The sequence below is a fragment of the Ursus americanus genome, chromosome 33 (assembly GCF_024610735.1).
Source record: "Ursus americanus isolate L20-20 chromosome 33, mUrsAme1.1.p, whole genome shotgun sequence".
Lineage (NCBI taxonomy): Eukaryota > Metazoa > Chordata > Mammalia > Carnivora > Ursidae > Ursus > Ursus americanus.
This window is the reverse complement of record NC_142159.1, coordinates 5,686,944-5,704,450: the sequence shown is the minus strand read 5'-3', so window position 1 is coordinate 5,704,450 and position 17,507 is coordinate 5,686,944. Positions and strand designations below refer to the sequence as shown.

General features: G+C 49.0%; 1 protein-coding gene across 1 annotated transcript in view; it reads right to left on the bottom strand.

Annotated features, from left to right (window-relative positions):
- CSMD2 (CUB and Sushi multiple domains 2) overlaps positions 1 to 17,507 on the bottom strand; it is a 571,607-nt gene that overhangs the window by 189,464 nt on the left and 364,636 nt on the right. The window contains exons 15-19 of the mRNA XM_087858682.1: positions 13,533 to 13,727; positions 2,585 to 2,723; positions 1,378 to 1,565; positions 466 to 654; positions 128 to 244 (exon numbers count right to left, since the gene is read on the bottom strand). Coding sequence (XP_087714808.1) covers positions 128 to 244; positions 466 to 654; positions 1,378 to 1,565; positions 2,585 to 2,723; positions 13,533 to 13,727 — 828 coding nt within the window. The remainder of the gene's footprint in view (positions 1 to 127; positions 245 to 465; positions 655 to 1,377; positions 1,566 to 2,584; positions 2,724 to 13,532; positions 13,728 to 17,507) is intronic.

The following is a 17,507-nucleotide window of genomic DNA, read 5'->3' as shown; positions in this document are numbered from 1 at the left end:
AGAAAATTTCAGACTAAGCCCTGAGGTCACTACATAAGGAGATCCCCACTGAGGCCACCTTGACCTGAGGAACATGGGGCCCTGACCATGTCATATCCCAATACTTGTTCCAGGCCTAACCACTCACCCTTGCCATGGGATGTTTCAATAATCCAGGTGCAGTTCAAGTTGTTGGGGTAGAAGTCAGGAAACCCTGGTGACAAGATGGTCCCACTGGAGCCTTGAATGAAGCCACCACAGAGTGCTATGGGAGTAAAGACAATGGTGAAAGACTGGAGTGGCCCAGAATGCCCCCCAACCCCATACTCCCGGCCCCAGCCAATCCTCCTGGGAGTCTGGGAACCATCTCTTTCCAAGCCTCAACCCTCACTGAGGTGGGCGAGTCCATGCCCCTTCTAGGTCCTGGTCTTCCACAGCAGGAACCGCATCCACTACCCCAGCCCCCTCTAACGGGGCGTGTCTCACCTTCACAGCTGGGCAGGGCCCGGCTCCACTGGAAGTTTGGTTCACACTCCAGGGGCTCCCCATCACTTAACGTGTAGCCTGAGTCACAGCTGAAGGTCACTAGAGCACCCACGTAGAAGTCATTCCCATGGCGCTGCCCATTTACGGGGATCCCTGGATCCAGACAGTGGTCCGACTGCAGGGTTATAGCTGGAAAAGAGAGCCCACATCTGGAACAGACAGCTGACTGTCACCATAGAAGGACCCCCACTGGCTCACAAAGGGAGGGCGGAGAGAACCCTGATTTACAGAAAGCCGAAGGTGTCATTCACCCATGTATCAAGTGTGGCTGTCGATATCTGCTGAGAGGGTATTTGAAGACCTGTCTGCCAGAGAAAACAAGCTGATTATAGTATTCGTCCATCCATCCATTCATTCAACTAACATAAGTGGAGCCTCCACTGTGGCTTAGACACCACACTAAGTCTTAGGGATACAGACATGAGGAGGAACGTGGGGTGTCCTCATGGCGCTCTCAACCATCACTTCTACACTGGTCTACCAAGAATGGAAGGGTTGAGGCACCAGAGGCTGATGCAGAAGGTGATGGGGGGAGTGAGGGTGAGCAGGAGATGCCACCACGTTTCAACCTCAGGATCCTCCAACACTCTGCCCCCAGAGCGCCCGGCCGGGCGGTGCCCCATCACCTGCAGGCAGAAGAGGCCTCGCGGTGGGCAGGTCATCAGCTTTCACTGTTTCCAAAGGCTCCCCTCTGAGCTCCTGTGGGCTCTGACAGATGCTGAGAGTAGGGGAGTGCCCCCCAGGAGCGCAGCCTAACTGAGGAGGCCACGGGGATGGGGCCGAGTTGGGGGCCCGCTGCTGCAACAGTCTGGGTCCTTGCACCCTGCCATCTGGCTCCCTGTCAAGACTCACTCTCATAGCGGAGCTGGAAGCCAATGTCCGAGTGACTCTTGTCGGTGGAGAAGAGGAGGTAGAGGTAGTTGCTGGTGCTGATGAGGAACTGGGGGACCTGGGTCCCATGGTAAACCCCGATCAAGGGTGCTGAGTATGTCCGTCCATCTCGAACTTCCAGAGTATCATAGTTGACCTCAGTTTTAAATCTGCCAAAGATAGGAACGTAGATTTCTAGAGAAACCTGAGGCTTATTAATTTGCAAATGACAAAAGGCCCTGCCTGACCCAGGGCTTCAGAACAACCAATTCTGGCAGGCTGGGACACTTTCACACAATTTGCACACATTCGCTAGTGATAGGGAAGGGCCTTCTCCACATTTAGCCCCTCCCCCTCCTTCCACGGATGGGCACTCTCTCAGTCCTCCCTGTGGCCTGGGCCAACACTCATCTTAAGACTTAGAGGCACAATGACTAGCCTCATGGGGGGTCAGAATGTTCTAGGCCAGAATTCAGTAAACTATAGCCCAGGGCCAAATCTGTTCTATAGCGGTTTTTGTATGGCTTAAGAGCTAAGAATGGTTTTTAACATTTATAAGGGGTATGTTTTTAAAGAGCAAAAAATATGCAACAGATAACCACAAGTGGCCTACAAAACCTAAAATATTTACTATCGGACTCTCACGGAAAAGTTTGAGCAGCACTATTCTAGGCCATGGATGCTTTATCTGGAAGAAGTTTCTGTTCATATCTGGGTGGCTCCTTTCCCCACCCAAGAGGCACACCTGGGGTGGGAGCGGGAAATGTGGCATATGAGCAGGATTTGGGTCAGAGGTCAGGAAGACTGCCTTCCTATCCTGCAAATTTCAGAGTTATGCTCCTCAGATGCTAATGTTGCTTCAACATCTGATGGTGTCTATCTGCCCACTCTCTGACACTGGGGGTGGGGGGGGACAGAAGGGCTCAGACATCCCAAGTGATACCCCAGCCTTCTGCTCACTCCTCCAGTCATAAACAACACAAGTCCCACTACTGAGGTGAAACCAAGGCCGAGGGCAAAGCCAGTGTGGCCTGTCCCCACCCAGGGCAATTTGCTCCAGTGTTCTCTGACTTTGCTGACATTTCAGCAAACGTGCTGGTCCTCCCCCATCAACCCCAGGTTCCCTCCCACACCGTCCCTAAGAAATTCCCCCTGCCTCTGCTCCCTCCAAGGCTGTGGTTGCAGTCACCTGTCGAAGGTGATTTTGATGGGGTAGCCTGGCTGGGCTTCAATCACCCAGGCACAGCTGAGGGCATCCTTGTAGAAGCCAGGCCAGCCCGGAGATAGGATGGTGCCACTGGGTGAAGTCAGATGACCACCGCAGGGAGCTGGGGGACAGAAAGAAGAGAAGTAGCCTTCTTGGGGGAGGGGGTGAGGAACAAAAGAACAAACAAATAAAAACTCTCTCTAGAAAATGTATCTGCCAACAAGTATTGTTTTTGTTTTTATGGAAAATTACATAAACTATATAAACCGTGAGTTCTATTGGGACCTTTATAGACATGCCCAGTTACATCATTTGGACTTTTATTAAAGGCCAGAGGGGAGAAATAAAAATAATCCTTTAAACAAAGTCCTCTGTCATTCTAGAAGGGCTGAAGTACAGCTAATATTTGGGTCGCACTGGTTTTTCCTTTGTTCCTCGTGCAACCATCAGCCATGTGGCAAAAGCAGGGGATCACTCCTCACACCTGGAGCCAGGTCTGGTACTGCACAGTGGGCAGACCCCGAAGCTCAGCTTGGAGCGCCGGCCAACCTGCTCCACTGTAAGCTCCCTGGGGGCAGGGACCTTGTTAATGGTCTTATGCAATTCGGAGTCCCCAGCATTCAGCCTAGAGCTTGGCACACAGTTATCCCTCTGTGCCAGAAATCAGTCATTATTGCTTGAATGAATACATGAATGGATGGAAGGGTGAATGAATGTGGTTCAAGGCAGGTGACTCCACAAGATATTGGGTGGTGCAGACATGCCTCTGATCCTGCCCCGCATGCCCCCTCAGTCCCTCCGTCTCTCTTTGCCCATCCCCCAGCTTCCCATTCCCACCTGCATCCTTCCCTCACCACCGCCTCTTCCTGCAGCCTGACCCTTGGCCCTTGTGGCACTCATCAGAGTGAGTCCAGTCCTCCTCCTTCCCGCAGGTGGTTGGATTTCGTGGCCCACCCCTTTCAAGTTATGCTAGGCCACGTGACCGCTTTGACCAATCACACGAGAGCAGAGGTGGTGCGCGTCCGGCCCACAGGGACACTTGTGAAGCTGGTGCCTGATTTGCAGTTTTCTGCCTCAGCAACTGTGAGAGCAAGTGTCACGATGGAAGTCCCCTCGGGCTGGGCCTTTAAGTGACCCTGATGACCAGTGCTAAACAGGCAGCCCAGGGAGTCTGTGTGCACTATCAACTCCTGTTTTTAAGCCACTGAGATTCGAGGCTTGTTTGTTAATACAGTCTAACCTCGCCCACCCGACCTCTCTCCAGGACCGATGAGAAGGATGCCGGTAACCACCACCAGCCATGCTGCGGGCACTGTCACCACCACTGCCACTCACGGGCTCACAGGGACAGTCATGCTCACTCTTCACAGAACACAAATCCTGCCAGGGTGGCGCTATTATTCTCCCTGTTTTACAGCTAAGACAGGTTTATGGAGGTGCGGCAATGAGGCCCGTGTTTGCTAGTGATAGAGCCTGGACTCGGACAGAGGAAGACACCATAAACCCAGAGATCCTAAACTAAGCAGCCTTCCAGTTTTCAAAGAACCCCTGTGTCCTTTGGAATCCCTTACTATGGAGCTATCATCAGAAGCCGAAAATGCCCTGAGCAAGACCAGGAAGGAAATAAAGAGCTGCCGGGCACTTCTGTCTGTAGTTTTTTGCATGTTTCTCTAGGTAATCAGTTTCATAAAACATAGTCAAATACACTGCACCTCTCCTCTCTCAATTCTACGAACTTCTTGGAAAGACTGAAAATACTTGTCAACGTTCTTTTTTAAAAAGATTTATTTATTTGTTTTGGAGAGAGAGAGTAGTGGGGAGGCAGAGGGGGAGGCAGAGAGTCTTAAGCAGACTCCTTGCTGAGTGCAGAGCCTGACACTGGGCTCAGCCTCACGGTCCTGAGATATGAGCTGAGCCGAAATAAGAGCTGGAGGCTCAACTGACTGAGCCACCCAGACACTCCGATTGTCAAGCATTCTTAATAGATTGTTGCATTAGGAAGTTTAATTAACCTGAGACAAGAACCGTAATACTAGTTGTAGTAGTAGAGACTCATCCCAATGACTTACCTTGCTACTTTATGTGTATTATCTCATTTAAAGGCACACAACATTTATGCAGTTGTTATGCCCATTTTACGGATGAGAAAGCTAAGGCTAAGTAGGCTAAGAGAGCTGGGATTTCACTTTAAGACCTCTGTCTCCAAATCCCCCTGTGGCTCATAATGGTAAAACAGCCACAACCGGCAGCAATGAGCTCCCTGGCATTGAGAGCTTACTGCTAACGAGGATTATCTTTGTGACAACTGCAACACGAAAAGACAGATACTATTGTTATCCTCATTTTATAGGTGGGGATTATCACCCCTTCTCAGCAAGCTGAGGCATGGAGAAATTAAGTAATAACACAGCATCTATATCAAACATTGAGAGAGTAAATTGCACGTGTGTGTTGTCACTTCCTGGGTAACCCCCGTTTTCAAGACCCATCCCTGCATCTCACCGAACCTGCTAATGCGTTCCTCTCTCTGATGGACACGTGAGACCCTGGAGGCGTGTGTTTGTGGGGGGCTACTGCTCGGTGCCGGGGTCCCCGTGCACGCACTGAGGCTCCGCAGAAGCAGGAACTCTCTCTTGGCTTTAATTCAGCACAGACCCAGCCTCTTGGGTTGTCAACTGTGATCTCCTCACTTACTTACCAGAAAGCTGTAGATGACACGGTCACTTTCTGTCTAGGCTGCCCTCCGTTCAGTGTACAAATAACAACAGAACCCTAGCTAAAATCTCCAGACAGGGAAACCCAAATCCTGCCTCTGGTCACCACTTCGTTTTTCTCTGCTGTATTATTTTATTGCGTAAGCTGGTTCATCTCTTCTCCTGCTCATGTGCTGCTCAAATGACCTATGTATTCAGTCCTTCACACTCTCTGGTTCATCTTCACATGCAAGGATGACAGTTGTCAGGCAGAGAGGAGTAGGGAAGGGTCCTAAATGCAATGTCTCCTTAACATTTGAAGAAATGCTCAACCTCATTCTAATGAAATATATATATATTAAAACTGCAATGAGAAAATATTTCTCCTCCATCACATAGACAAAATCCAAGTTCAAGGACACATGAGGCTCAGGGAAAGCAGGTGTTCTAGTACCTCGCTGGTGGACATGCAAAATGGCACAATTCCTGTGATGGGAAATTGGGTAACGTACAGCAAAATTCCTATGCATTCACTCTCTGATCCAGCAATTCTGCTTCTAGAACTCGATCCCAAAGATATTCTTGCAAATCTATGAAAAGACATATATATGTACAAGGCTATACAAAGCGGCATGATTTATAGTAGCAGAAGAATGGAATGAGCCCAAACGTTCAGCAATAGGGAGCTGCCTGAATGAACTGGAGTAATCAACAAGATGGACGATGCAGCTACCAACAAGAGTGGGGAATATTCTATACAATGTCATGGAGTGGTTCCCAGAATATGTTAGTAAGCAATTAAACAGCAAGGCAGAGGGGTAAAAAATAATCGTATGATGCCATTTACTGGAGAGGGGTGGGAGACACACACACATATTAACTCATATTAACAACTGATGGAAGAGTGAGACCCAAACTCAAGACTATCCATGGAAAGAAGGAGGGAACAGGGTAGAGAGGCAAGGGATAAAAGCTAGTCTTTCTCAGAATGTATCCTCTTTTAGAGGTTTAAGTTTGGAATGATGTAAATATTTTTGACAACTAAAAAGAAAGATTTAAATTTGATAGGCAGTTTCTCAGCACTCAAAAGCAGAGGGAAATACATGAATACGGCACTGTATCAGTTGGTGGTCTAACCACACATGAAGAAGCTCGCGGAAGAGATTTTAAAACACAGCCATCCCTGGTAGGATCTAGGAACGAGAGGAATCAAAAGTAAAACAACTTCAACCATTTTCAGTAATCACACTGATGTTGGGAGTGACCGTATCATTCTGAGTCTTGAGTATGCAGCAGGGAATGGGAAATTATGTTGGTGTTGCAGGGAACTGGAATTTTCAGCAGGCATGAAAGCAGGTAGAGATACGACATCAAGGAAGTAAAAAAGAAAGTATTCTTACATCTGAAATGAAATGAACCCATTATGGATTTTATCTTTAAAAAATGATTCTTTAACTCTGTTCATTGAAAAGCCTTAGAGACAAGGGCCAACTCAACAGGAATAATTACCCCCGGTGCCCAGATTCTCAATATCATTTTCCACCAAAAAGGGAACGAGGGCTCCTTGGAGAAACGGCTGATTCCAGGTCAGGGCCGGAAAATGCTCAAAATGAGGTTGGGCCACTTTCAAAGGGTTCCCACTGGCCAATGGGACAATTGGGAGTGTTGGTTAGAGTGATAACTGCAATGGATTTAAATACATAAAATATGTTTAAATCCACTGAACTGTAATGATATTTAAAAACATTCAACTTTAGAAGATGTCAGGGAATCAACTCATTGAATAAGAACTGGTAAATAAAGGAAAATAATTAAGTTTTCCTCTGCCTTTCCTTCTTGAACTATACCTTAGGGTAACCCAATAGTTGATGAGGGCGAGTTTTCTTTAAGCATTCCAGCTTATAAAGGAAGATGAGATGATAGCATGTGGGCATTTTGCAATCCCATCGATGGCTCCTAACATCCTCAAATGAGAGACAACCAGACATGATGTGTCTCTGATGGCAGCACAGAGCCCTGCCTGTAAAATATTCCGGTCGAAAAATGGAACCCAAATCTGATTAGGTTTTTAGAACTTACTGCCAATTAAAGGAAATATAAGAGAGAGGGGATCATGTTAAACAGCCTCCCAGGGACATGACGGCCAAAAATTCAGAGTGCAGGAGACACCTCAGAATAAATGACCTGGCTTTTTCCACAAAAAATTGCAAGGGGTGGGCGTAGAGGCCCACAGATTAAATGAGCTGATACATATGTGCTACCTGTAACACGTGACCCTGAGCAGGATTCTGATTTTTAAGAAATATCTTTAAAATAAAGTGTTAAACAATCATGGAAATTTGATTAAGTAATTATTACTTTTTTTTTAGGATGATAGTATTGCTGTTATGTTATAAAGAGTTCTTTTTATCTGTTAGAAATACACACTAAAATACTGTGGGTGGACTATTTTGCCTGAAATTTGCTTCCCAATAATCCTAGAGTGGGGCAGTGGCAGGGGCAACAGGTAGGGCATGAATGCAACAGAACAGGCCATGAGTTTGTAACTGGTGAAGCTGGGCGGTGGGCACCCAGGTGTATTATTCTGTTTGAAATTTTCCACTCAAAATGTGGGGCAGAAAAAGGAAACACGCACACTCCCACTCATACCTACTCACGCTCACACTCACACACACAACGAAAGAAAAGAGGAAGAGGTTTCCTGCCTCGAATAGGGACAAGCTCAGAAGTAAGAGAAATGAGGGACCCTGTGCCTACCCGGTGCCTGGCACACAGCAGGTGCTCAATAAATACTTAGTCAAAGGAATGATATACTGGTTGAAGTGTAGAAGACTAGGTATTATGACTGAATTGTGTCCCCCCAAATTCATAGGTTGAAGCTTTAGCCCCAATACAACTGTTTGGAACTAGGGTTCCTAAAGAGGTAGTAATGAAGGTTAAATAAGATCATTAGGATGTGGCCCTAATCCAGCAGGACCGGTGTCCTTTTAAGAAGAGACACCAGGGATGTGCGTGCACACAGAGAAAAGGCCACATGCGGAAACAGCGAGGAGGTGGCCATCTGCAAGCCAAGGAAAATGCGGCTTCAGGAGAAACCAAACCTGCTGGTGCCTTGACCTTGGACTTCCAGCTTCCAGAATGGAGAGAAAGCAAATTTCTATTGTTCAAGTCGCCCAGTCTGCGGTATTTCGTTATGATGGCACGAGATGACTAACACACCGGGCTTCTGGTGAGGGGCTGCTGTCCCCCATGACAGATGGCCCATCTCTCCTGACCTCTGATGTAACATTGTGCCAGGCCAGGAGCAACTGGGAACAGTGACGGACACAAGACTACGGGCCTCACAGGTGCCGGACACCAATTTACGTGCGCTTTTTCTTTTCCTGTATGTTCACCTTCACAGCAACCTGGAAGGTGGGGACTGGTATTAGCCTCATTTCAGAGTGGCGGAAACAGGAGCGGAGAGGTTAGCTAACTGGTCCAGAAACACACAGCTAGGAAGCGGCAGAGCCAGGATTTAAACCCGGGCGGGTGGGCTCCAGAGCCTGTGTTGCTAGCCACTATGGGTGGATGTGGGAATACCCGCCCTGACTACCACCTTTAGAGGGGTTTTAGGGACGAGGCCTCCAGTGTGAATGACCAGAAGTAGTGAAAGCCTCTTCCCGTGACCTGCTACACCACCGTTGTGTGGCAGCATGAAAGGAGAGTGAACTTTGGAGTCAGACAGACCTCATTTGGTGATTCAAAGTGGTGGCCTGGAATTAGAGTACTTGGACTGGAATCCTGACTCTCCATTCATTTAGCTGTGTGACCTTGGGCAAGTTACATAACTACTCTGTGCTTCAGTTTTCTCATCTGTGAAATGAGGACAATAACAGTACTTACCTCCTAGGGTAGTCATGAGGATTCAATAGGACAATGTAAGCAAAGAACTCGGCCTCATATTTAACACAGAGTAAATGCTTAACTGTTACCAGCTGCGGGATCTCAGGCAGGTCAATCCACCTCGCTGGTCTGCAGCTTTTTCATGGTTAGAGCACAGTAACACCTTTCTCACGAGAGTGGCCAGAAGATTCAATGAGATAATGTTAGAAACTCAGTAACTACCCTTACTTCTTCCTTGGAGGCCTAAATGAGCTACAACTATCACTTGGATTCCTCTTGCGGGAAATGGGGAGAACTGGCCTTCTGTCTTTTTTATAGGACTTTTTAATTTTCTGATTATAAAAGTAACACATCTGGTATACATACAGAGAAAAACAATGTGGATGTGTGTACACCAAACAGTCAAACCATTTTCCTCTAGGGAGTGGGATGGGGAAATGAGAATTTTCACTTTGAACTTTATCTCACTTACGTATTGCTTAAATTTTTTACAACCACCAACTATTACTGTAAAAATGAGAATACACACTCACAGTAGATAATTTATCTTTTTTCCCCCCTGTGTATTTCTTATATAAGCATATATTTTTTTTTAAACCCAGTTTGAGATTCTTTGTCTTCTAGTAGGGGTTTAATTACCTTTACTATATACATAACTGATATGTTTGTCTTACTGCTGTCATTTTGTTTTATGCTGTCAATTTCTGATGCTTCCATGTGGTGTCCTGTCTTCTCTGTTTCTTGCAATAGGCAGTATGTTTCCTTTTGTTTTAATTTTCTACTGGGATAGGAAAAGTAGAAACTTGCTTTTTATCCTACTTGTGGATACTCCAAAGTATTTCATAAACAGGTTTGAAATTATATTCTCTGTAGTGAAATAATTCCAGAAAAATACAGAAACAGTGTAGCCAAGAGTCTGGGTTTGAATTCTGGCTCCACTACTGACAAGCTGGGAGGCCCCTGGGTGAGTGACTTAACCTCTCTGAGCCCCAGTGGGGACCACAACTACACCTACTTCCTACCTGGTGTGAGGCTGAAATGAAGGGACACCTGTAAATTACTTATCCCAGTGCGGTATGGTTACTTGGTTCTTCCTGAAAAAAGACAAGGAAGAGGTGAATGGGGGAGAGGGACAATAGGCATGCCTGTGTAGATGCCTTCACTGCCTGGAAGGCTTTTTAAAGATATTTCTGACTTTAAACATATGGATCCCCTATGTCCTCTGTTCCCTAGATAAGGGGTCAACAAACTGCAGCCCGGGGGCCAAACCCAGCCCATCCACTTAAGTGCTGTCTATGGCCGTGTTCACATAACGGTGCCAGAGTTGAGTAGAGACCCATATGGCCCACGAAGCTGAAGGTACCTCTGAGCTGGCCCTTTAAGAAAAAGTTTGCCGACCTGCGCCTTAGAGCACCCACATGATCATCCTTCTTTCTAAATTTAGGAGAAGATGCCATTTTCTCCCTTGTCCCATTATAGCCTCTCAAAAGCTAAGTGGCTCTTAGCATATATTAAAAGATTTTTTAAAAGACCATTAGCTTTTGCATTTAATTGTCCACAAGGTGGGGATACTTAATCAAAAACAAAACTAGAAAAAATGGAAAAGACAAAAGATGCTGATTACAAAGCAGTGTTCTCCCGTGGCTGGGATGCGGGGGAAAGAAGCCATGAGAGGCCGGATCCCCCACTCTGCCCCTTTGATATGCTGCTCTCCAGGTCCCTGAAAACCAGTTTGGCAGCAAATGCCCACCCCTCTGAGGAAAGTGAGCAGGCTCTCCCCTGTGCCAAGTTCATGGTCTCTCTGATGGGCTTCTCCCTATGCCTGATTGCCTGCTGTCCTTCAACCTCAGCGTTCCCCATCCTCCTGAGGGAATGGATGGGATAGTTTTAATTACAAAATTAGGACTTTGCCCATGAAACAGTGAGTCTAATTCTCTCATGCACTCATACGTGGTCTCGAGTATCTCAGTGCACTGGTGGAACTAGGGTCTAGGAGCACCCGATTCAGGAGGGTGGCCATGCCAAGAAGTGGGGTCTGTAGTTACTGAGCCCTGGTGCCTCCTCAGGGGGCTCAGCTCCACTGGGACTGAGCCCCCACAGGCTCGGGGGCACTGGGAGCCTGGGCTTCTGCCCCCCAGGACAATCTTGGTGGGCAGACAGGACCAAAGGTCAGGGAACTGATAAAGGAAAATGAAATGGTGGTGGGACCAAGCGTCCAACAGCACGGTTCAGTGGTGCTCCCCAAAGAACAAAAGGAATTAGGAGAAGGGAGAGATCCGGTGAGTGAGAGACAGCTAGGAAGATGTCTTGGATGAGATGGTCCAAGACAAGGACAACCAAAGAAGTCAGGAGAGAGAATGAGGGAGAATGAGGGGCAGCCTGAAGGAAAAAGTGGACAGTCCTCCAGACCCTGGGCTCTGCGTGGTGGCTTTGCAGGGTCATGTGCTTCACCGTCAAACCACTCCATCACACACGCAGGATCACCCCACTGTTGCCAGCGATGGAGTGATTTCACCTACTAGTTCCATGGCTGAGAATGTCATTTCCAAAAAAGCTCACCGCACTGGGGAAAATGGCTGTGAGGTTGTGTGGACCTCATTGTGGGAACGTGGAGGGCAGAAAATAGTCCATTCATGGCACAATTGGGGCAGGAGCCTGGAAGGATGGAAGAGCATCACTTGATCCCCCGAAGTGGAGTGAGACTCATCTGACTGGTCCCATGAAGAAATGGTTAAAATCGGGTTAAAATAACGCTCATGGCCAACACTTATTGATGGCCGTCTCTCTGCCGACACGGCTCCAGGGGCAGTGCATGCCCACAATGACGCCGTGAGGAGGCTGCTGTTATTAATCACACTTTATAGATGGGGCAAGTGAGGCACAAAGGGCCAGGTCATTTGCCCAGGGTGACTCAGATAGGAAATTTCAGGCTGGAGGCGAAGGGCAGTCTGGTGGGAGCCTGGCTCCGGAGGCCATTAGGGAGAGACTAACCTAGTTAAAAGGTCTTTCCTTCATTCATCCATTCAGTAATTCATCAACCAGTATCGGCTGAGCATCTAAGTGTCTAACAATTTGCCGGTCGTGTGGACACGAGGCCAACGAAGATCTCCTAACCTCACGGAGCTTTCAACCCAGCTGCAGCACAGCAAACCGTCTTGAGAACTTCCTTTATGCCAGGAGCTGCCCTTTTATAATGTACCTCGTTCTTATCCCCCCCTTCTATTCTCAGCTGGAAAAAACAGAGGCTCAGAGGGAAAAGGTAACTTGCCAGGATTCCAGCCTATGCCCCATGGACCTGAAAGCCCACCTTAACCCCAGACCCACTGCCACATGCACTGAGCGGTCAGCAGTCTCTCCTCTCCCCTCCCCCACCTGTCAGCTCTGGGGCAGTGCTTGCTTGAATGCTCCCCTTTTATTCTCCTGCCCTTCCCACCTGCTGGCCAGGGTGCTCAGATTTGGGTTTGGGGATTGAGTATAGAGAGAGGTCATTAGGTCTTCACCTCTGTCCATCATGTGAAATGAGAGGAAGCAGCTTTCTGGCTCCCCAAAGTAGAGAACAGCAGCCCCTGCCCCCGTGTCCACCGTCACTGCCTCCAAGGGTCTGCTGGGGTGCTCACTTTTGTCCATTACTCACGAATTATACTGAGGGCCTGTTCTGTGGCAGGCTCCGTGCTTGGCATACAGATGTGACATGATTCCTGCCCTCAGGAAGCTTCACCTGTGTTATAAATGCCTGCAGTTTGGGGGAACAGATGGCCGGTCTCTAAAGCTAGTCACGACCTACTCTGTGTGGGCAGGCAGGACCAAGGAGATGCCATAATAACCCCGTGCTTGCTTCAAGCTGTGTTTCTTCTTCTGGTCTGCCTTCAGTCTCCTGAAGACGGACCGCAAGGAGAGGGAGGCACAGCCTTTAACAGGAGCAGAAGAGCCAAGGTGGGGGGATGTCCCAGGGAACCAGGGAAAATGAGCACATGGAGAAGAGAGTGCCAGGGAGCCTGAAAGACTTCAAACTCCATGGCACTGCCAATGCTCTGGGCTCATGGAGCTCCCCTGGGCAGGAGCTGGAAGCAGGGCTCCTAACGGCTGTGATACTGAGAGAGCTCTCAGTTGAAAGAAGAGGTGTTTTTGATGCCTGACTGTCTAAAACCAGCGTTTCTCCAGTTTAATCTCTGGTTACAATTCGAATTTCTATGTGAGGGCATCCTATAGAGCTCCTACCATCCCAGTGTGAGGGTGAGAGGGTGGCCTGGGTCCTGGGAGAAGAGGAAGGACGATGCAGACTTATGCCGCTCGGCCCCCTCTGCATCCTCTCTGGCCGACAGCCCCGGCTCCCAGCTCTGGCAGGCACGTACCTTCACACCGCAGCACGGCGCTGTTCCAGACCACGCTGCCCTCCTTCAGGATGCAGGTGATGGTCTCCGAGCCCTGAGTCCCGAGGAAGCCTTCATCACAGAGGAAGGAGATGGAGCTTCCCAGCTGGAGGCTGTCACCGAACCGTTTGCCATTCACTGGAACGCCGGGATCTGGGCACTCGTTGTGTCGGAAGGCTGTGTGGATGGGGGTCAAGGACGGGATTAGGCAGAGCTGGCGTGCAGATGGACCCCCCACCAAGAGAAAATAAGCTTCATTATGATAGGCAATCCTAGACCCCCATCACTTCCACAAGAACCCACCATGCTGGAGACAGAGCCAGATACCCCAGAACCAGTGAGCCACAGTGGGCAGAAAGCAGGTGATTGTTAAACCCGATCTCCTGCCTTCCTAAGCACCTAATCCAATTTCATCCTAATGAACATAGATAGCTCAGGCAGTGGACTAAGTATTTCTCATGTCAGCTCATTTACATCATAGAACGATTCCATGAGGTAGACATGATTACCCTGGGTTACAAATGAGGAAACTGAGGCTCAACACGGCCTGGGAGCAGAGCTACCTCCTCCTGTCACATCCATTCCACACTTCCCTAACTTCAGAGAGTTACGGGATCATTTATGTTGCAGATGAGCTGGACTCCAGGTCCTGTGACACTAATAGACACTAAGCATCATAAAGTAGGTGCCCTGGACTCAACCCTGTCTGAAGCCATTTCCTTCATTTCCTTGTGTATTGTCAGGCTGCCTCGCTCCAGCCAGGCAACTGATAACGTGGCAGGAACGGGGCAGAGGAAAGAGAGCACTTGCGGGTTTAACTGAGCTTTGCCTCTGTTAGTTACACGGCTCTGGGCAACTTACGTAATCTTGCTGAGCCTCTGTTTCCTGACCTACAAAATGGAGACTGTACTTCCCTGGCAGGGTCATTTTGGGATAGAAATAAAAGGAAAGTTGGTATGAATTTGAAAGTGGAGAATGTTTGGGATGGCGCCTGACAGATGGTAAGTACTCCCTGAGTATGAGTCCGCTGCCTTCTTCCCATTCCCACTCTGTTTCCACGGAGCACGTTCCCAGCCTGCCTCCATCAGGGGTGCCACAGCTCTGGAGCTCAAGTCTCTGAGCCACACCCTATCTGGATCCCTGCTGTTGTGAGCACCGTGCTTTCCAGGAGACCAGGCTCCCTGGCTGTGCGGGCACGTGCCACTTTAAATTAAGAACTCAATTTGCAAGCTTCTGAAATTCACTAGTGATGGAAACACTTGCACAACCAGAAACAGCACGGCCCCAGAGGCTGCTGGATCTTGCTGGAGGCAAGAGGCCTGCAAACCTGGGGATCCTTCCTACCAAAGGCGAGCTGTGGGAGCATCTGCTGTGGAGATGATGGCGATGATCCCTGGCAGAGCCTCAGCGGATGCTCCAACACTCTTCCTGCTGAAATGCAAAGCCCAGGTCAGCCCAGACTTTAGGCTCCCCGCCTTCCTTCATGAGGAACGATGACTATGAGGGTGCCTTGACATTTAGAAAGATGCCCTAGGAAGAAGAGTGGTGCTGGGGGCCCAGAAGTCCAGACACGTATCTCTTCAAAATCCGATCAGACACACACACACACACACACACACACACACACACACACACACACACACACAGGATATGAAGCCACTTCCAAAGTCAGGGTGCAAAAGCTCTAAGTGAAGGATTTAAATACTGCATGGTTCTACCTGTGCACCTTTTCAAACCTCAGTTTCCTGGCATGTGGAAGGGGTAGACAGAGCTTAGCTACTGACGTTTCCACCAAGCAGCCAGCTGTGGTGACCACAGAGGTACTCACGTGGCAGGTGCTCTGGGGACAGCAGCTGCCATCACCATTGTTTCAAATGCCCCATGTGGAGGATGGATTAGCTTTACTCTAAGGAGCACTAGGGGTGAAAGTGGGATCACTGATCCTTGTTGCAGGGACGCTGGCTTCAAGTCAGCATGAGGGGAAGCCCCCAGTGCTCTCTTGCTATGGAGAAGCTGTCTGGGAGGTGAGCTCCCCACGCTGGGCAGATTCAAGCTCAGCCGAGATGACCACCAGCTGCCTGTGACTGAGGAGCTCTATGTCCCAGCTCCCAGACACTTGTCCGTGACTACTGCTGCACCAGCTACACCAGAATCACCTCTGAAGCCTGTGAAAATGTAGATTACAGGGCCTCATCCCCTTAGGGATTCTGATTTAGCAACAGAGCCCAAATTAAAAACAATTATGTCTACTTATCCACCCAACTATCTCTATAAATGCACAGAGAAATATCTGATGTCTGCAATAGTGTTCGGCAAAGGCTGACAAGAATCTTTGCTGGCTGGGGGGATTCTGGGGTGGTAATTAGTACTTCTTCTTTGACCTGCCTTGTTTGTTGAGTATGTATGTGTTGAACGTGTATCATTTTTATGGTGGTGGTGAAGCCTTGGAGAGGAATGGTTGGTAACAGCCAGATCCTCACTTAGGTCAGGTCCCCACCTTTTGCCTCCCCTCTTCCCTCCCCACCAAGGACTCAGCACTTGCTGCTTTTTGGGAAATGCGCACCTCCTAGCCGTGGTTTTTGGGTTTGCTAGGAGACTCAGTAGCCTGTTTTGTGCCAGGTTCCCCATTGATGTCCACACCTACACTGAACCCTCAGAGTTCCTAGCCCTCACCAATCCTAGAAGGTGGGCTCCCTGGTATACCTCTTACCCCTCATCTTCCTACTCCCACCAGGGGGAAAAAGGTCATTAGTCACTTATGGATCTTTCCGTTCAGTACACACTTACTGATCCTTACCAGGTCCAGACTCCGTGCCCGGCAGAAGGGATAAGATAAGCATACATCCCCCCACCTTTCCAGAGCTCACGATCCATGGTAAAGCAAGAGTGGGGTGGATCTGCTAGAAGCTAGAGCAGCAGTGCTAGACTGGGAAGATTAGGGAAGATGGAGCTGGGTTCTGCTTCCTCCTGCCTGTGGATGGTGGGGACACGTACGCCCTGGAAGAGGCATGCCCTGAGAAGACAAATGGTTTCTAGCAAGCTCGATGCCCTGAAGAAGGTGCTGAAGGGAATGCTGGGTGAGGGCTTTAGCTTGGGTGGTTCCTTGAAATCTGAGGTCCCCAGTGGCCCCAGCTCAACTAGATATCAGGGATAGGTGGGACAAGGAAGCAAGACCTCTATGCCAAGGGAGTGGGGTGGGGGCCGGGAGAAGACCATTTCTATCAAAAAGTACCAGACGATGTGAGCGTTTGCGTGCATGGAGTGAAGCAGGAACTGGGGGCCTGCATTTCACAAGCAGCGCCTGGAAGAGGATCTGGTGAATGGCTCAGGCAGGCCCAACTTCAGCCCCATTTGACTATTTGCCGTTGGCTAAGCTCACTGGGTCTGCAGCTTATTATGACCTGATAAGCACTTCTTGCTACCTTTGGCAGCTTGCTATTTCTGGTCTCCAAGCTCTGGCCTTCCTCCCCTGCCTCACGATAGCCCCAGGAGACATAGAAATGAAAAGAATTACCACTTAGCTTCCGGCTGCTTCTACAGAAAGGGCCCAGGGTTGAAACTGGAGGTGACAGCTTTTGGACTGTGGCCCTGAGAGGGGTGATGAGGAAGTGCCCCAGTAACAAGGCTAATAAGTCTCAGATCCAAGCAGAAACACTGCTCCAGACCTTTGCTTCCGATTCAACTGCAGGGGTGGGAACTGGGCAAAGTGAAGTGTGAGCCCCACAGGGAATACCTGAAGCCAACAGTAAGCAGGTGTTCAAGGACTGGGGAGGAGGGGGGAGCACACTGAGAAGGATGGGCAACAATGAGGGGATGGCACAGGCTTGCTCTCCCTTGGGCCCTTCCTGGTTCTCACTGGGCCTTCTGGGGAAATGAGGCCCCAGGTTCCTCTTATATTACATATCACCCCCATAGGAAAGAAACCCTCAAAAGAGAGCAGCTCCACAGAAAAGAGCA